Below are 22045 nucleotides of genomic sequence, written 5' to 3'. Positions count from 1 at the left end.
AGACGGCGGGATTGAAGTAATGGTACATTTAGCACACATGTAACTATTTAACTGTAATATCTGTGTGTTTGCACACATTTCATGTATTATACACTCTGTCATTCCACTTTTGCAGGTGTTCTAAAGTTTGCGGCTAACTCGAGACAACAGAAGTAACAGAAAATATATTTAAAGGTGCAGTGTGTGAAATTTAGCGACTTCTACTGTCGCATATCGCACGTTGCAGCTGATTAACCCTCAGCTCATCCTCACCTTCCTCGTGTTTTGCAGAAATAGAGCTGCAATGATTCACTTTTGATGATTTCTTTGTTATGTGGAGCAAAGAAATGAAGAAAATATTCACATTTAAGAAGCTAAAACAATCAGAAATCTTGTTTTAATCATGACAAAAAAGCTTCAAACCCATTAATCAATTATCAAAATAGTTTGTAGACTTGTTCACAAATTCATTGATTGATATTCCATTAATCAAGTAATTGTTTCAGCTCTAGGTGATTGTACACTTATTTTAAAAAGTAATTCATGTATCATCCATCCATCTTCTGAGGATCTGTGGCAGATCCTCAGAATTCCTCCTAATTTGTTTGCAAATTATTGAACCTAAATTTTACGTACCGCACCTTTAAAATAAAAATCCCACATTCCAGTTGTTGTTGTTGTTTTTAGGTTGAAAGAATAAAAGTGTAATTAAATGTTATTTACATTGTGCTCATGTGATGAATCAACACTTATATGGTTTTTGTTGTTGTTTTGTTTTGTTTACATTGAGCAGATTCCAAAATCGACTCAATGGCTCCACCTCCTGTTTTTTATCTGAAATGCATTCTGTGTCTGTGACTGGACTAGTGACTGTGCTGAGGTGACATCATGACATCAACTGTTAAACAGCAGAAACATAGATATATCTATATATACACACACATATATATATGTATATATATATATACACATGTATATATATATATATATATATATATATATAAAGCGTTCCAGTGCTGTGTGTGTCGCTCAGTGACTGAAAAGACAATCACATGTATATTTATATCTGCCACTTGGATGAACTTGATGCTATAACAATCTTGACGCACGTGTACAGTGAGAATATAACCTTTTTGCTTTTAAAGCTTTTATGCCACAGATTTGTTTTCTCCACGTGCAACAGAACATTGTTGGAAAAAAAATGTGTATTTATGAGAAAGAAAGAAAGAAAGAAAGTAGAGGTTTGTTCTTGTGATCCAGGGAAAGTGTAGACGGTGAGGGTGAAATTATAGATGAGTGGTGATCATCTTCTTCTTCTTCTTCTTCTTCTTCTTCTTCTTCTTGACGTTCCTTTGAATCGCGTGTGCTGTCGTTGTAAATGATTCCAACAATGATGTGTGCTACAGCACGGAGTGGTCAGTGCTCGGTTGATTTAGTTTTTTTTGTATTTAAAACCTCACTTGGCTTCACGTTGGTTTATATTGAAAATCTGAATAAAGTGATTTGGAAATTTGAAAAATTGCTCTTTTTTTCCGCACACGTGTTTAATTAATAACAAACAAAACAGTGGAAAATCATAATTCAACCACAATGATTTCATATTGACTGTCGTACTTAAAAGCACAGCAAATGTGTTGGAAATATGTTGTGAATAAAACAGATTAATGGTCCGGTCTGTAAAAATTAGTGACACCTAGTGGTGAGACTGCAGATTGTAACAAACAGAGGATTCTAAATGTTACATACTGGACCTTTAAATGCTCTTTAAGATGTGAAATTTGTATCTATTTTGCAGTAAAAAACATCCCTTAACATTACTAAAAAAACATATTTTGATCTGGCAACATTTTTCAGTTTAAATCCCCATTTATTAATACACACCTTTTCCATATTGTTACCATTTAATACAAATGCTGTTTTATTTAAGGTACTTTAACAAAACTGCCTAATTGAAGGCACGGTGATGATGATGATGATGATGATGATGATGGTATTTATTGTGACTTTGTTGTGTAAATTTCTCACAGCAGTTGAAATCCCACATGAAAATGAGGCCAGTTTTCACTCACTCTTTTTTTTAAACATTTACAGTCGCTGTGGCGTTTCTGACCCCGAAACGAGCAAGAACGTGGTTTTCATTACACACAATGATTCACATATTTATTATTTTACCCAACAAAAATAGTTATAATACTGGAGACATTAATTCACACAGCAGACAGACAGCGATGCGCTCACACTTTTTGATTAACTCAATTGGTTTGAAAAAAAAAAGAGTAATATTTCACAAAGCTTTCAACCAAAAACACTGATGATTTCAAAATGAAATGACCCAGAAAAACTTGCTTTGTACTCGTAACCCACGTACTTTATGGGAAATCTGTCCGCCCAAATTTCTAATTTAAAGTCGCAATAGGGCTGTCGCTTTTTACAAACATCTCTCTGAACAGGAATCCCTGACAACAGGAGGAAGCTCCGGCAGCTTTTAACATAAATTTCTCATCTTATTTGCCTGAAACACAAGATTAATATTACCCTCGGATTATAACATGAGTACAGATATTTATGAACCACGAGATGTACAGTTTTTAGATTTTGAGCCCATAATTACAATTCCAACATCCGTGTTTCCAAATAATATTTGGAATTTGGAATAAAAAGTGACAGCCCTAATAAGGAAACACACACACACACACACACATGTAAGATGGATGGACAGAGGTTGTAACCAGCCAACCTACAATGATTCTGTACATAATTATTCATTTATCGTAATACTTTCAATGTTTAAATGATGATTACACACTGTGTGTGTGTGTGTGTGTAATAACTACTATATTAATAGAACTGCAGTAAATCAGATCTCGATCTCTGATAATGTGGAGTTTTATTGATTTTGGACTATGTGCTGTTATTGTACGGAGCCCAAAAGTCCTGGAAAGTGGACTTTTTAAAAAAGTTATAAAGATAATTTCCTTGAGTGCTCACTTACAATCAACCTTACATTAAATTCACTCTCTTTAGATCCTCACAGATATAAAAATAACTATTGTGTTCACAAGATTAAGACTTAAAGGGCTCAGTAATATTGCTTTATAGAGTTTTCTGTCATTTTGACGACTATACAAATACAATGCAGTTGCCAAAATCATCAATCAATCAGATTTGTGTCCTAGTTTGAGCACACTGTACCTAATAAACTGCCACATGAGCATATGTTTCCTGGTCACACATCTTAACTTGACGAGTGTTTATCCTCAACATTTATTCATTTAGTCTTCACTTATGTCTGTAATGAAGGTCACAGTGCGTCGTTCATTGTTAGTCTTTATGTCAGATTTACAAATGATCTCACGCGGAGATACAGACAATTTCACAGCTTAATGATAATTAAAGGTCCAGTGTGTGAGAATAAGGGACCTCTGATGGTGACACTGGTCATCAGGGTATCATGGTATACACAAAGGATGTTGTTCTTCTTCATTACAGGAAGCTTCAGCTTCAAAATGTCAAACTTATGAGATGTAAACCCTCTAACATGTTACATACTGAACCTTTAAGTTACCAGGTTGACAATAGCATTTATATTGCAGGAGATTTTTTTTGGGTCCCCGCCACAAAAATTAGCTGAATTTTCCCAAAATTTCAGATAAGATTTGCAAGCGTACATTTTAAATAATGTGCATCAAATGAAGTTGTAACTAATCATCTTTTTTTGTTACTGATTTGATTGGCTACGTTGTGCATGGCCCTGATTTCTTTCACAATTGATTTTGTGGTTTGGTCACAATAGTTTTACAGCTCTGTAAAAAAAAAAGTCATCTTAAGACAATGACTATGAGAATAAAAAGAGACAAATAAAAATAGGCATATTTGTCACATGGCTTTAAACTCCTGTTCTCATGTGTGAAAGATTTCAATCCTTGGACGTTCAGCAGAAGAAAACATCCAAGTTCCTCACTGTTAAAACATATTTTGGCTCCAGCAGAAAAATGCAGCAAATTAAAGCAACACTATGCAAGATGTTCCTCTTAAAATAACAGCTTTAAAATAATGTTAATGATGTACGGTTCTTGAGTGGGTAGACACACTGATTTATTGTATGTCAGTTGCCTTTATTTGTTTTTAGCTTGTTAGCATTAGGTTGATTCTGGGGCTAGCATGCAGCTAGTATATCTGTTAGCATGTTGAGTGCCATGACAAGTCTTCCTACCATCCATGAACTTTGAAATTTCCGGTTCTTTAAGCCAATAGAACATAAAACATAAATGTTTTTTGTCACTGTTGTTTGTCACCAGTGTCTCAGCTCGGGGCGGGAACTGCTACGACTCCTGGGGCGTTTGTTTAACTTTGAGAATTTTGATGCACAACAATTTCAGTCGGACTAACATGTATTTAAAAGGTCTGCTAACATAATAATACATTATAAGTACTGCCTGTAAAAAGTGTGTAACTTAGCGATGACTTAGCAATGAGGCCTCGCAAGCTTGAGAGTAACGATGAACTCAGGTCTGTTTGCTCCAATGACATGCAGCAGATCCAGCAAAAAGTTACATAGTGTTGCTTTAAATACAGTCAGTGTGACCTGAACGTGTTTGCCCACAGTGGACAGTATTAATGTAACGTTGCTGTGTGATGAAAAGTGGTAGAAAAACAGCAGCTTCGAAAGCAAAAGGTTCACTTTGTGTAAGATGGGACGTGTCGGCTGGTGACGATCCGTCCACGGCTCAGTCTGAGTCAGAGTCTGAAGAATCATCTGGAAAAGAAAAGTGACCTGTATCCAGTAATGTCCAATAAACATTCAACAAGCTTAGTAGCTCCTAGATTAAAACTATCAACTGTAATTCATTGCGGGCCTCCGGAAATGTTTCTGCGGGCCGCCATTGGTGACTTTTAACGGAAAAACACAAAAAAAATTGTATAGGTGAGCCCAAACTTTTGAACGGCAGTGTAAGCACATTCATTTCTCATCATGGTCAACTATGGTTATGTGTATATGTATTTGGTGACTGTGACTCATATGAGCGTTCACCTTGCTGTCTTGACGGCTCATCCTGTGGGTCGTCTCTTTGCTTGAGGAAATCAGCCAGTTCATTAAAGATGAGGTAAAAGTCTAGAGCGAACACAATGGTGGCGATGAATCCAAACACCTGAGGGAAGAGAGAACGTCACATGACACGAGAAACAAAAGTGTAGGATTAGAGTTACAATGATGATGATGTTGACTACATATATATATGTATGTATATATTTTAGGTACCGCCGCAGCCTTAGAAGGCTCGTCCACATATTTGGACACCGCGATTATGGAGATGATGAAGAAGGTGATGGAGGCAGTGACACATCTCATGAAATCCTGTGAGAAAGAGAAACACAAATGATTCAGAGGAAAATCTGACTTTATCATCATCTCGATGCGTTTCTATAAAAGGACACTGTGCAATTATATATTATTATATGTTATTTTATAATAATGAATTTGACAAGAACAAGACATTTTTAATCCAACGTCCAAAATGAAGAATGTAAATCCAGTGGACAAAGACGTTGCATCCCTACTCACAACGTTGTGGGTTCAAATCCCACTGGAGGGTATGTGTCTACGTATATGTGTGTGTCTGTCTGGGTCTGTCAGAAACACAAAAACCAAACAAAACAAAAACTCTTTTTGGTCCAACATTTGAGAAAAACTTCATACTATACTATGTCGTCCAAAATTTGACAAAAATGTCAACATTTTGTATATTGTCCAAAAAAGTCATAGTTAAGTAAGACGTCCAAGATTTGACAAAAAAATTGTTTTTAACATTTTTTGTCCAAAATTTGACAGAATAGTCATAGCTTAGTATGTTGTCCAAAATTTGCCAAAAACGCCATACTAAACTATGTCGTCCAAAATGTGTCCATTTTTTAAAAAACATTTTTTTGGTCCAAAATTTGACAGAAAAGTCATAGGTTAGTATGTCGTCCAAAATTTGTCAAAAATTTCAAAATTTAGTATGTTGTCCAAAAAAGTCATAGTTTAGTATGTCGTCCAAAATGTGACAAAAAGGTCTCAGTTTACCAATTCTTATAAAGAACAAGACATTTTAATTTCAACATCCGAAATGAAGATTGAAAGGAGACGAAAAGTGGAATTGAACCTATCACCTTGCAGACGCCACCCATTCCTGGTGATGGTGGGACTTTTCGTCTCCTTTCAGTCTTCACTTTAGATGAACTGTAAGTTGAAAGAATGGAACCCATGACATCAGAACTTTACAGCACTGTTCTTGTCCAATGAGCTGCCAACAGTTCTTCAGGTGTTTCCTTTGAGCTTTTGACTGTTTACATTAAATCTTGAACTAAAAAAACTTCATCTCATCGTAGGATTTGAACTCACAACCTCAGACATGCTATTTTTACTGAGCTGCGTCAAAACTCTTTCTTGGTGTTTTTGAATTCTGTTGTACGAGCCACAAGTTTGAGACCTTTGAGTTTAAAACCTGTTTATTTTTTCTGGAAATGATGTTGATGCTATCAGGACAAACTGTGATCTTTTGCTAAACTGTAAGCAGATGCAGGAACCACCAAGTCACGTCCTTAATATTTAGCCAAAGGTGCAACAAACACCATCAAGTTGACACATGTATTATACATGTAATTATTATTTTTGCTGACTTGTATTTGACGTCACAGACATGTGGAACTTTAAGTTTTCGTTGGTTTGTTTCCCTAGGGTCTGTTTTTGTGGCTGCTCCTGTGTATACGGGTGTGTCCTCCCGTGTTATCTCTTCCCTCTCTGCTGCGATGCTCCAGGGAAGAGGAACTACGTGACTTCTTCATCCCTTGTGTTTTGTGCTGTAGCTTCACTAATTATGCATTTTATGATGTTTTCTTGTCACGTGTAAACTCATTTTTCCATCATTTACCTTGTTCTTATCTTTTTTTGTTGCACTTTCTCTTAGAGATTAAACGGAGACACAGTTTGTGGCGTGTCCTTGGCCTCTTTTTGCTCAACACAATACAGAGTGTGTGACGCCCCCTACTGGTTACACTTCTGTGTCTTTTGAGACTTCCATGTTCACCATGTGTGTGTTTGTGTGTATACATAAACAGCAAAGACTGAAAGTGTATCTCACCATTAGAGGCCAGAAGAGGGACGACATACTCATTTTTTTCATTTTAGACAATTTTTTAACACTAAATTTTCAATGAAAGTTTCAAGAACCTTAAAAGTTTTTTAAGGAACTTGAACATTTTTGAATTTTTTTTCAAGGAACTTGAAAGTTTTTGAAAAAAATGTCAAGGACCTTGAACGTTTTGGATTGTTTTTTAGTTTTTGCAAGACATATCATATTTTTAATTATTTTTTTAAATTGTCATACTAAATTTTGAAGTTTCAAGGACCTTGAAAGTTTTTGAATTTTTTTCAAGGACCTTGAAAGAGTTTGATATTTTTTTTTATTATTTTCAACCTTTTAGGACGACAAACTAAATTTTGATTTTTTTTTTTACTTTTACAAAAAAGTATATATTTTTTTTACTTTTTGAAAATGTTTTAAAATAAAATTTAAAGTATTAAGTAAGCAAGGACCTTGAAAGTTTTGTAGTGTTTGTGTAAAGACTGAAAGTCTATCTTACCATAAGAGGCCAGAAGAAGCTTTTAAACCTTTCGTAGAACTTGGTGGAGTAGACGAACAACAAGAAGAGAGCAGACAGGAACTCCACCAGTGGGATGGTGGAAACTAAATTTGGACTTTTTTTTACTTTTCCAAAAAAAGTAAAAGTAAATAAATACCAAATTAAAAAGTGTTAGGGTTATCTATCTTTTTGCATGACATACACATTTTTTTCATTTTAGACAATGTTTTGATACTAAATTTTGAAGTTTCAAGAACCTTGAAAGTTTTAGCAAATTTTTTCAAGGACCTTGAAAATGTTGGATTTTTGTTTTTGTTTTTGCACGACATACTAATTTTTTAATTATTTTCTAAAAATGTCATACTATGTGTTGTGGCCAATTTGGATCTGTGTGCTTGTGTGAGTGAATGTGTGTGTGTCAGTGGTGAAGCACTGGTTGTTATGGGTTACTTGCACACCTGTGAGCATGGGTTGCGTAATTAGTCACACAAAAGTTAGATAGGGGAGACACAGCTGAGGAGGTGGAGGGAATTAGGATCAGGAAAGCCACACAGTTTTTCAACCGTGTCTGTGTGTGCAGCAATTTAATTGTTTTGTGTCACAGTATTAGTATTTTTAGTCTTTTATACACAAGTCTGGTTTTAAGTCTTGTGGGATCCAGCTTTTGTAATTGACTTTAAAAGATTTGCAAGCTAATAACAGTGTCAAACTCAAGCCAATGGAGGACATCATTGTTGTACACCATCACGCGTTGGAAATGGCTTCAAATTCCCTCAAGTGGCCTTTTGGTAGCAAGAATGCCACTACATTTTGTTGAAAAACTGAGCTTCTTGCTGCAGTCCACCATACTTCATGCCAGCTGATTCCAATCAAGTGGAGGCAAACAAAGAAAGGCTGAGCCACAACGCTGAAGAATCACGGTAGGACTGATTAAGAATTGTTAAGCCGTGTGGAAGAGAATGGCCTTCGCACAAATGGGATATAGGTAAATCCTGCTACAATTCAAAATAAAGCCTCTGACCTTTAAATCAGTCAAAATGAATGAAGTGGCTGTAACTGTCAATCAAGGTGAAATGGAAAGTGAATGTGATAAAAGATCAACCAAACTCACTGTGAAAGCACTGGAAGCAAAAATAATATCACAACAAAAGGAAAGGAATCTCAGAATAAAGAAACTCCATAAATGATCAAAGAAAGTTCAGGAACTAATGACTGCACAGGAAAATGTGTCTGAGGTGCAAACAAAGTGTGAAGTGTTCTTAAAGCTGTGTGTGGAAACCAAAGAGTTGCATCAATCATTGAAATCAATATTACCTGAGGATGAAATGTTAAAGCAAGAAGAATGGTATGAAACCCGAATGCAAAGCAATAAAGAAATAATGCACAAAATTGAAGAGTGGTTGCTTGATAAAAAGGAGCAAGATGATGATGATGATGATGATGATGATGATGATGATGATGATGATGAAAATGACAATGATGCTGCTGCTGTAACAAATGTGCTTAATGACAATGCTGCTGGTTCTGTGGTCAATGATGATATTGCTGCTGGTGACAGCGTTTCTATTGTTGGTCGTAAAACGTGCTCATCAACTGGCCGCTCTAGCCACCAGTCTTCAACTTCCTCTGCATGTTTAAAGGCAGAGGCTGAAAGGGCTGCTCTTCTTGCAATGGCAGCTGGCCTCAAAGAAAAACATGAACTGGAAGCTCAGGAGGAGCAAATCAGAAGGAAAAAGGAGCTTCTGGAACTGCAAAGTAAAATCGCTGCTAATACTGCAAAGGTTGCTGTGCTGAAGGACAGAGGATCTGATGGTCGGAGCTCAAGAGCCCATTCAGATGGAATGAATTCGTATCTGAAAAGATCGAAACTTAAATCATTTCTCAGACCCTCAGCCATAGAATTTGTTCCACAAACTTTAAAGCATCAGTTTCATCATTCACCACTAGGAGGAAGTAAAGCTGCAATGCCAATGGAGGCACAGCTCAGGTATTCAAACCATCAGTCTCATCATTCACCTCTAGGAGGGAGTAAAGCTGATGTATCAATGGGTACACGACCCAAGGATCATTTTGTACATGGTGAACAAAGGTCTTATGTTCTGAATCCAAACTCAACTATGCCTCAAGGATTTCAGGAACCGTGTCATGTGCATCACACACAGGAACCCACCATGTACACAGGAATCAAATCAACGCACTGACCTAATGCAAACTGATGTGGAATTCATTGAGAGACAAGTGTCTATTGTTTCTAATCCACTTTTTGGAAACATTCAGGACGCAGCAATTTCATCACCAAATCATAACGTTGGAAACAAAGTCTCACAGGCTCGAATCAAAGGAAAAGGAAGTAGTTTTGCAACTCAAGTGGCAGCTGTCAATTCTACAACTGTGGCTCAAATGCAAAATCAGAGAAACTACACTAAGTTTCAAGGTCCTTGAAAGTTTTTGAAAAGATTTTCAAGGACCTTGATTTTTGAACTATTTTTTTTTACTTTTTCGACGACATACTAAATTTAACATTAGAATTTTTTGTGTGTGTATGTGTATATGTGTATATATATATATATATATATATATATATATATATATATATATATATATATATACATACATACATATATATACAGCAAAGACTGAAAGTCTATCTTACCATAAGAGGCCAGAAGAAGCTTTTAAACCTTTCGTAGAACTTGGTGGAGTAGGCGAACAACAAGAAGAGAGCAGACAGGAACTCCACCAGTGGGATGGTGACGAAGGCGGCTGCCGTGGAGGCGGCGAAGCACACGAACGAAATGAAGGACAGAGCCTAAAAAACAAAAAAGATTTTAAGACAAAAGAACCACAGTGTTTCCATTTTTATGACTGGAGACAACGAAGAGGAAACTTGAATGTGTATTTTAGGGAAACACAATATCTACAGCACAATATCCATATCGGAAGATACAGGATTTAATATCTCTGAATATGACTCATGATTAAACCAGTAGAATGAACAGGTATCACTTGTCAGTTATCAGCCCAAGAATCCCTGCTATATCGGCATATGGAATATCAGCAAAGAGTCCAGTATCTTGCATCTAGATCTGCAACTAACGATTATTGTCATAATCCATTAATCGGTCGATTATTTTCTTGATTAATCGAGTGATCGTTTGGTCCATAAAATGTCAGAAAAGGCTAAAAATTATTAACTTTAAATGTTCTCTTTATGTGGAGCAAAGAAATGAAGAAGATATTCACAATTTAAGAAGCTGAAATAATCAGAATCATCAAAATATTCGACGATTAATTCAGTAAACATCTAAACATTTATTTCTCTTGCTCTGAGATTTATTTACACTGTTCTAAACCTGTAATCTACTGTGGATTACGGCCTCAGGCTGATACACAGAAAAATCTGTTTAAATACACTGATTATCCACAAACGCAGTATTTTTTTTTTTGACATTTATTCACTGTATTATGTTTCACACAGCAACAGCAACATAGCTGTGGTTAAAAAAAAAAAAAACACCCGAACACGAAGCTGCAATCATGAACGTAAAGTGAGACTCTGCTTTCACTTGTGTTTGGAAAGTTTCTGTCAGACGAGATTGGACACACACACACACACACACACACACACACACACACACACACACACACACACACACACACACACACACACACACACACACACATATATTCTTGTACTTGCTGCATACTGAGGACCGGGTAAAAGTGCTGACAAAGTGAGGACCCACTTTCCACTTTATAAATCAACACAATTACAAAGATCTACTTCATGAATTACATCTATAAAAAACTGGGTGCAGTACCATAAAATGTCTGCAGGTAGAGCCCCAGAGCAAAAAGGGCTGGAAAACCTTTTCGATTTATTTGATTTTTTCAAAATGTTTGGTCCAAAATTTGACAAAAACGTCATACTATACTATGTCATACAAAATTTGAATTTTTTTTTTTTTACAAATTGAGTATAGCATGTTATAGCAACCTAAGGAAGGCGCTGTAATCTCAGACAGACTCGGCCATCTTGTCTTTGTCTCAGTGTCTGAGTCAAACCACACAAACACAAACCCTGAGGGTAAAAAGTGGCATTTTCACTTAATCATGAAATATTTTGCTGACTTATTTTCTGTAAAATACAAAACTGAAGATTCCTTTACTGTATTTTTAAATTATATAAGTACAAACATAAAGAGACAAAAAAGACAGTAAAGGAATCTTCAGTTTCCCTTAAAATAGTTTCCTTATGACATGAAATGAGTGCTCGGGCAATGTGGACAAAAACATCAGTGGAAATTGGGGAGAAAAAGAGTTTGAACTCTTGAAGAAAGAAATCAATTGTGGTTTTAAACGTCTTAATGGACGCAAATTTGAGGCAAAACATCCATATGAGGCTTGTGTGACTGTGTTAGTAAATCATTAAGCACTAAATTATGAGCATTTTCAGTAAATTAAAGAAACCAGATCATATTAGTTATGTTCATTCAAATATTCATTCCATATTAAAGTAACTAAAAACTCATCTCATCTTACACGTTTCTGCCAATTTAGATTATCCTTAACATTTTAACGACAATGATTTAAACTTAAAGTTTGCCGTTTTGATGCTGTTACTTTCCCTAAATCAGTGAACATATAACTTTTCAAACACTTAAACCAATAGATGTTCTTGTTTAACAATAAAAAAATTAAAAATCCAGACACTAGAAACTGTATATTTTATTATTTGTAATACTACTACTACTACTTATGGAAGTCCATTTCCGCCAGTGTAAAAAAAATAAAAGATCCCACTATCTCAAAATAATAAGATAGTATCTCAATATATTGACTTAGTATCTCAAAATAATGACTTAGTATCTCATTATATTGACTTAGTATCTCAAAATAATGACTTAGTATCTCATTATATTGACTTAGTATCTCTAAATAATGACTTAGTATCTCAATATATTGACTTAGTATCTCAAAATAATGACTAAGTATCTCAATATATTGACTTAGTATCTCAAAATAATGAGATACTATCTTGAGATATTATCTCAAAATAATGACTTAGTATCTCAATATATTGACTTAGTATCTCAATATATTGACTTAGTATCTCAATATATTGACTTAGTATCTCAAAATAATGACTTAGTATCTCATTATATTGACTTAGTATCTCAAAATAATGACTTAGTATCTCATTATATTGACTTAGTATCTCAATATATTGGCTTAGTATCTCTAAATAATGACTTAGTATCTCAATATATTGACTTAGTATCTCAAAATAATGACTAAGTATCTCAATATATTGACTTAGTATCTCAAAATAATGAGATACTATCTTGAGATATTATCTCAAAATGGGTTACCCTAACCCACCCTAACCCACTGGCAGAAATGGGCTTCCATAACTACTACTACTACTACTACTACTACTACTACTACTACTACTACTACTACTACTACTAATACTACTACTACTAATAATAATAATAAACTTTATTTGTGTAGCACCGTTCATACAATGATTGCAACCCCAGGTGATTCAAGTGCTTTCTTAAAAGGAAAATAAATTCTAAAAAGCAAATAAAAATAAACCACAACACAGCGTGGAATAAAAAGGAGCTAGTTGACGGCTAGAGTAAAAAGACAAGTTTATTTAATATTGTATATTGTGGGAGAGGCTGCAGCATCCGTGTTATTGATTATACCCCCGATGACGTAATGATACGCTGTATTTTTGTGAGCAGAATCACATGGAAAAGATCAGGTTTGTGATGAGTCACACGTGTGGGCATTTGAAAACAGACAAACTTGCACATGAGGGACTTTTACAGTGAAAAAAACCCTCAGAGGCCACAAACACAAGATTACACAGTGAGCTAAGAATTGTGTTGGTGCTTCTTTAGTCTTTGTGTCCACACCATGTAAGGAAGAGGAGGCACACTTCACACACGTTTACTGCTGCCCCCATGTGGCCTTCATTAACATTAGAGAGAGGGGAAAAAAACGACAAAAACAAGCACATTCCTCATGGAACTTATTGCTGACTGTAATGAGAGGAACACAGTGGTGTAACACACTGGGATAATGCACACTCAGCAGGATGTGTGTGTGTGTGTGTGTGTACTCACTGATATTGTGAGGTATCATGAGCCTCAACAGCTCTAAGAGTTCAGTCCGTGTGATACAACACAGACTGCAGCTCTCTATCAAAGACAGTTCAGCTGTACTGTGTACATTTGAAATACTCTGTGTTTACATGTACACTACCGTTCAAAAGTTTGGGGTCACCTACACAATTTTTGGTGGTGTTTTCCACTAAAAGTCACACTTTTATTCATCAAAAGAGTTTCAAAATGAAAAGAAAATATAGTCAAGACATTGACAAGATTAGAAATAATGATTTTTATTCAAAATAATAATTTTGCCCTTTGGTCAAAGAACCAGCCAAACTGTTTTCAGCTGTGCCAACAACATTGCACAAGAGTTTTCAATGGTTTTCTAATCATCCAATAGCCTTTTAACACCATTAGCAAACACAATGTACCATTAGAACACTGTAAATGTGCCTCTATACACCTATGTACATATTGTCCATTAAAAACCAGACGTTTGCAGCTAGAATAGTTGTTTACCACAATGTATAGAGTGTATTTATGATTCATTTAATGTTATATTCATTGAAAAAAGGTGTTTTTCCTTTTACCCCAAACTTTTGATCAGTCGTGTATGTTGAAAGTCCAATTTTAGTTGATGCTAATGCTGCGACGCAAATTTATCGTGCGATTTATCTGACGCTCAAGTTCAAATGTTTACAACTTTTGAGAAAAACTGATCTGGCGAGCTAACGAACTGACGAACTAATAAACTGACGAGCTAACGAACTGACAAGCTATCAAACTGACAAGCTAACAAACTGATGAGCTAACGAGCTAACAAGCTAACGAGCTGACAGCCCGATCAGCGTTGAGATTCTCCACATCACGTACTTGCCAGCGTCCATGCTCCAGACTCCACTCTTGGAAACTCTGCAGAGAAGAAACTGTCGTCTTGTTTGATTTTCACTGTTAAACTTTAGAGCCTGAAGTCGTCACATCGTCTCTTGGTTTCTTCTCTGCAGATGCTTCCACAACAGAGAGTGCAATAATGCTTGGGTTGATGGTGACAAGAAATGCCTGTTACCTCTGTTTAGGAAAAAGCAGTAGGCTTCCACTGAAGTTACATACTGCAGTTTTAAATCCAAGGTGACTGACCTGACCTTACATCGTGCATCTAACCCTAACCATGTTCAGATCTAGCAAACTAAAATGAGATTAGCCAAACAACAAATTTAACTGATTTATTTTATTTACACCACTACTACAACTACAGCAACATGAACTAAGACTAATAATAATGAACCCCAGCTACAGTATGGCCTTTAAAATGACCCTTCCAGCAGAAGCTAATGTATAAGGTCAGTGGTATAATCGCAAAAAGTATAATAATAATGTTCTATTCTTCTCAAACTGAAAACCTAAGCCTGGGCTGTTAAAATGATCTCGTTTACCAAATTTATTGAAATATTCTGTGTTCTGAGAGGAAAAAAAACATTTTAAATTAGGAAAATATGATTTCTCATTTGGTTTTATTCACATTTTGATGATGAGGGTTCTGTGCAAACACAATATAAGGCTTTCCAGTGGTGGCCATGGTCGTGTAGTCACAGTCTATTTTTAATTCATGATTATTCATTGACAATTAATACTAAAATGTAGTATTAATTGTCAACGAATATTGAATAAACATATTTAATATGTTTTCAAAGTCAATGTTATCTGTTTGTCTGTGCTATTTGTGCCATAAGAAGAAAGAAGAAGAAAATCTGCAGTCGAGTTTTAGAGGCCACATTTCTCTAAATCAAAGGGCTCTCAAACTCAAATGAACTGGGGGCCAATGCATCTACTGTGGTCAAGAGGGGGCCAGCCTAAGTAGGAGAAAAAGTGGGGGGGGGGGAACCAACTGTTGACAATATTGCATCATGGTATCACACGTATACTTAATAATATTATTTATGATGCAAAATTAATGTATTAATATCAAAAACAGATATTTATTTTAAATGACATAAATAATAGTGTGGACAACTGTAATTAAAGTTTGTACCAGGAGCCGTTTCGGCCACTGCCATTCGTGGCTCGTCTGTGAATCTGTGAGCTACAGTTTGAACAAGAGTCTGTGAGTATTTGGTGACGATCGTCGTCCTCGTGACCCAGAGCCTCTTCAGTCTCTTGCTCGTTACAACTGGGATCCTTAAAGTCGAGTATAAACGGAGATGGTTGTGTTTCACACTGTCAGCTGAGGTCAATACACTTTCTGAGGAATTTTAGCCAAAGGCTGTTGCTGGTAAAGAAGCAGTAAAAAAAAGGCTGTGAGTGTGTGTACACTTGTATTTGTTGTCTCTTTTGGACATTTTCTGGGAAAAACCTGGTCCTAATGAGGCAGAACTAGGGATTAACAGGTTATGGTCTAAGTTAGGGATAATGATTTAATGCTGTCCAAATGAATGGAAGTTAGAGAGAGAGCAGGAGAGAGGGAGAGTGGTGACGACTGAGCTCCAGGCTACATCTTAGGGAGGATGTGATGACTATGTCACATGACACTAAGGTTACGGCTGACATGGTCAGTCCTCCTCCTCCTCCTCCTCCTCCTCCTCCTCCCATCACAGGCCATACACAAACTTCCACTTCCTGGTTTGGTGAAAATCCGATAGCACAGTCATCAAAGAAAAGTAAAGTAAAGTTCCATGTTCTTTCTTTTGTTGTTTTGATTGTTCACACACACACATACACACACGCACACACAGATAGAGAGAGAGAGAGAGAGAGAGAGACAACACTGAGAGATCACATAAAGTTAAGTTTGAGGCAAAAAGGTTGGCAAACATAACAAAAATACTTCATAATTCATCTTTTTTTTTTTAAAGAAACATTTTAGACGTTTACACCCTTTCTTAAATCTACTATAAAACCACTCAGGAAGTCCTTTTTGTGTTATTTCAGCACTGATATTGCTGAGATACTGCGGATAATCTAACATATAACACTTTAGCTCACTGGCAGATTTCACGGGTTGACCTCATGTCATGATGCTGTGAAACATCACCGCTCCTCCCTTCTTCACTAATGAAAACCCTGTGACGGTGCCTGACCTACATTCAGCTGTGTAACACTCACAGTAACAGTTAGTGGATGTGAAGTAATGCAACACATGGTCATCATCATCATCATCATCATCATCATCATGAAGCTGCAATCGCTTGTGCAAAAACTTTTAAATCAATGCGTCCAGAACGCAGCGCGCCCTGTGCGCACAGACACAAACAGAGAGAGTTTCTGCAGTTTGAGAGACGAACATGAGGAGAGAGGAGAGAGGAGAGAGGAGAGAGGAGAGAGGAGAGAGTCTCTCTGCTCATTTCTTACCACTTCAGAAATAAGTAGCATTCCTTTCCTGGACGTAGCGAACTCTTTGCTCGGGAGAACAGAGAGCAGTGTGGCGGTGTGGCTCGGCTGAGACCTGGGAGCCTCGATGTCCCCCATTCTTCAACCGGACGAGCTCCTCAAATCGCTCCAGAGACTCCAAACTGCACGTCACGGATTTAAGGCAACAAAAAAAATAAAAATAAAATAAAACAATAGAGGAAAAGTAGATACAGGCTTCCTCTGTTCCACAGTGTGTGTGTGTGTGTGTGTGTGTGTGTGGAGGCGTGAGGCGTCTTCTTTCTCGTGGGTGGAAACGGAAACAATGACAGCGCGGAAACGCAGCACAAGAAAGCGCAACATCTGCTGCTGCTTTGTCCAGATGTGAAATGCGATCACGGCCCAACTTACACCATCAAGTTTTATCTGTTTAGCGCCAAAAATAACAACATGACTGAGGCACTTTTTTAACAGTAAAGCAGATAAAGTACAATATAATAATAACATTTCACACAATCAACAAACACTCCTTTAAGCATCTGAGGGAACAAAAGGTGTGAATTAAATCATATTAATGTATTACTGTCATTTCTACGTCATACAGATCTTGATGTGGCTCCTGCAGCCATGGTGTTGCAGCATGTGGTTTTTTTTATGTATCCCTGCTTTATAGACCATGTAAATAAAATACATCAAATAAAATGCTGCAAAGTTAAGTCTGTAACGTAAACAACAAAAACAATCGTGAATGGACTTTCACTGCCCAGCGCTCACACTAGCGTAACAACAGAGGTGGAAAAAGTACTAAAATATTGTACTCAAGTAAAAGTACCAATACTTTGATGAAATATTACTCAAGCAGAAGTAAAAGTAGTTCATTTGAAATGTACTTTAAGTAAAAGTTACTTAGTTACTTTGCGTGGGCTGTGAGGGCAGTAGAAATATGACAAGGGCTCAGAAATCCAAAACTATTTTGGAGCTCACGCGTCACTTTTGGCCACGCCCTCTATGTTCACTTCAATGGGATAATTTCTGCTGCAGCCGCTCTAAATCCGTCAAACTGGCCAAACTAATGTGATAAAGATGAGGACGTCCTGTGTGGAGATGACAAACTTCTCAACATACACAAGACTCAAGGCGCTATTCAGGCAGCAACCGCTCCAATAGTTATACTCAAGGAATTCCATGAATTCAAGCGTCACAATGTCTCCATGAACCATATTCTCATTGATGTGAATATTCTCTCTCAATTTTCTCCTTCCCTACCCAGGGAGATGTGGCTGAAAGAGGGGCGACTTGCTGCAGATGACCCCTCCACTGGAAAACAGCAAAAAGAAGACAGAAGTCCTGGCTCCTGCAGCCATGGAGCCACAGGTCGCTGCACTACCACAAGGCAAAGGAAATGTGTTATTTTTCTATATTTATGTTTTTATTTATTCTCATTAAAAAGGAATCTATAAAACATTATTCTTATTATTCAGAGACCTTTTAAACCTGCAGAAAGAAAGACAAGTGTTTATATGTGGCTAATGCTAAAATAAACTCGAGTCACATTCTCTTCACACAGTCATTGAAACATTGCTTTCACATTAAATTCATTAAATTACATCATTTAATAAAATTAATCTGAAAAACATTATGTTTTACAAATGCTGCCACAACTTTAAAAAAAAAAAAGTGTTGCGGGAAAGTGATATGCATCTAAAATAACTTTACTGAAACACAAATACAAAAGCAGAACATCGGTGATGGAAGTGAAAGTCTCAGCTCGTTACCAAACACAAGACGACAGATTCACAATGAAGATGTTTGGCTTCAGCAGCAGGTTCAAGTACAACTGCTGCTGCTGCTGCTGCTGCTGCTGCTGCTGCTGCTGCTGCTGGCTACTTTAGACGTAGATTAGAGGCAGACGACTGTAATACAATCCTTTGTGTGCGTGTGTGTCTGTCTTTGTGTGTCTGTCTTTGTGGGTTTGTGTGTACATGTATCTTGACATGTATCTTTGTGAAGACCAAAAAAACACAGGAAGTGAGGACATTTTGGCTGCTCTTCACTTTCTGTCACAACATGGCTGTTTATGAGTTACAGATTTTACTATATATATATATATATATATATATATGTAAAGAACATTAATGTGATAAATCCAACCTAATGCATGCTAATGCTAACTATTATTATTATAATAATATTATACAAATAAAAAAGAAATAAGTGTAAGGCCACAGGACATCGACTGGGTGGCCGCATGTGGACGCGGGTCGCGAGTTTGAGACCCCTGCTGTACAAGAATGTGTGTGTGTGTCACTGAGCAACATTAATAACATTTATGGTAATAATACTACTAATAATAACAATAATAATCATAGGAGTCATAAGAACAATGAATATAATGATGATGAGTCAATTTACAATCATAGCAACTGCTATGTGTGTATGCATATGCTGTAAATATATACACACGCAGAATATGTATAAACATATTTAATGTTTGTATGTGTATGTACGTAAATGCCTATAATATTAATTTATTTTAATTACTATCATATTTTGGTAATATTTAGCAGTGTTTACTCACTGCCATTGCATGTATTATCGTTATTATTACTATTATTATTATATATTGTTATCATTGTACTTTCACTCCTAATAACTAAATCACATGACAACATGTGCAGTAATTGTGGATATTTATGTCTTACATTGTAGGAGCCTGACTTCCTGTCGGGGGACAATAGGTCATTTTCCAGGGAGAAAATTATTTGAATTAAAGTCGAAATTAAGGTGAAGGTTTAGGTTAAAGCCTTATTTGAGTGTTGGGGTTAGAGGATGTCGGGGGAAGCGGTTGGGGGAAGTCTCCGTGTGTGTGTGTGTGTGTGTGTGTGTGTGTGTGTGTGTGTGTGTGTGTGTGTGTGTGTGTGTGTGTGTGTGTGTGTGTGTGTGTGTGTGCGTGTGTGCGTGTGTGCGTGTGTGCGTGTGTGCGTGTGTACGTGTGTACGTGTGTGTACGTGTGTGTGTGTATTTTATATCTTTGTGAGGTTTTCAGTGTTAAGACCTGGCTTTAGGGTAAAAATGATTCATATTAGGTTTAGACACTCGGTAAGAGTTAGGGTTAAGGGCTAACAAGAAACGACTTTACAAAAGCATAAACTCTCCATCTTAAACAGCTAAAAGTGTGATCAGACAAAGACACAGATATACTTGTCCAGTGGGGGCAGTCTACATTATTGTGTATATGTGAATTATATTTTTTGTGTAATAAGACTTTTGTCCACCGGAGGGCAGTCTAAACAACCCAACATCAATAGATCAGATTTGACCTTACTTGTCCACTAGAGGGAAGTTTGAATAATTTCTCAGCCAATAATCAGATTAAACCTTAAATGTAATTATATGTTCATCCACCAGAGGGCAGTCTAAATAATTTACCATCCATAAATCAAATTTGACCTTACATGTAATAACACTTTTGTCCACCGGAGGGCAGTCTGAAGTATCAAGCAGTGATAAACCTGATTTGACCTTACATGTAGGAACATGTTTGTCCACTGGAGGGTAGTCTAAATAATTCACCATCCATGAATCAAATTTGACCTTACATGTTAAAACACGTTTGTCCACCGGAGGGCAGTCAGAAGAATCCAGCAGCAATAAACCTGATTTGACCTTACTTCTAATGACACGTTTGTCCACTAGAGGGCAGTCTAAATAATTTACCATCCATAAATCAAATTTGACTTTACATGTAATAACACTTTTGTCCACCGGAGGGCAGTCTGAAGAATCCAGCAGCGATAAACCTGATTTGACCTTACTTCTAATGACACGTTTGTCCACTAGAGGGCAGGTTGAATAATTTCTCAGCCAATAATCAGATTAAACCTTACATGTAATTACATGTTCACCCACCAGAGGGCAGTCTAAATAATTAACCATCCATAAATCAAATTTGACCTTACTTGTAGTAACATGTTTGTCCACTGGAGGGGAGTCTAAATAATTTAGCATCCATAAATCAAATTTCACCTTACATGTAGTAACACCTTTGTCCACCGGAGGGCAAGTCTGAAGAATCAAGCAGCAATAAACCTGATTTGACCTTACTTCTAATGACACGTTTGTCCACTAGAGGGCAGTTTGAATAATTTCTCAGCCAATAATCAGATTTAAACTTACATGTAATGACACGTTTATCCACCAGAGGGCAGTCTGAAGAATTTAACAGCCATAAATCACATTTAACCTTTCATGTAATGACACGTTTGTCCACCAGAGGGCAGTCTGAATAATTCAGCAGCCATAAATCAAATGTGACCCTCCTTGTAAAAACACATTGGTTCACCAGGAAGCTGTTCCACCATGTGAACCAATCCATTACCCATAATGCTTTGTGAAAAGTTAAAAGTGAAGAAAACAGTGTATTTTGTCTAAAATAAATCACATTTTGACTGTGAAACATTTGACAAAAGATGGTAAAACAGTGTCAAAAAGTTTGTGATACATATTTGTGTAATAATTCAAGTTTTATCATTTAATTCTTTACCAGCACCATAAGTGATAAGACTTTAGTGGACGTTAAATACTCTGTCATTCTCCAGTCAATGTTGTTTAACACAGTACAGTGTAAATACTGTAGCAGCACTGGATGAAATTCACCATGTCATGTCATGGTTTGCCCACAGGAGGGCAGTGTTCAACATTAATTATAAATATATTTTTCATGCAATTCAATACTTTTCCACTAGTGGGCTGTTTAAATACTTTCAGATCACAAGTCATGTTTCACCTTAAATGTAATGTCAAACTTTGCCACTAGGGGGTAGTTGAAATAATGAAACAGCTATAAATCAGATTTGACATAACATGTAATGATGTGTTTGTCCACCAGAGGGCAGTTGAGGAATCCAACAGCTATAAATCAGATTTGATCTTATTTGTAATGTCAAACTTGTCCACTAGAGGGCAGTTGAACTAATTAA

General features: G+C 36.5%; 1 protein-coding gene across 1 annotated transcript; it reads right to left on the bottom strand.

The window, feature by feature from the left end:
• Positions 1-4581: 4581 nt before the first annotated feature.
• cmtm3 (CKLF-like MARVEL transmembrane domain containing 3) lies at positions 4582-17218 on the bottom strand. The gene is made up of 5 exons (XM_083901116.1): positions 17070-17218; positions 10256-10411; positions 5240-5335; positions 5012-5129; positions 4582-4735 (listed from the first exon to the last, which is right to left on the bottom strand). The coding sequence occupies exons 1-5, from the start codon at positions 17184-17186 to the stop codon at positions 4707-4709; spliced, it is 516 nt and encodes a 171-aa protein (XP_083757242.1). The 5' UTR covers positions 17187-17218; the 3' UTR covers positions 4582-4706.
• Between the last annotated feature and the right edge of the window lie 4827 nt (positions 17219-22045).

Source organism: Microchirus variegatus (genome assembly GCF_963457635.1).
Source record: "Microchirus variegatus genome assembly, chromosome: 14".
Classification (NCBI taxonomy): domain Eukaryota; kingdom Metazoa; phylum Chordata; class Actinopteri; order Pleuronectiformes; family Soleidae; genus Microchirus; species Microchirus variegatus.
Note: the sequence above shows the minus strand (reverse complement) of the source record. Positions and strands in the feature narration are given on the sequence as shown.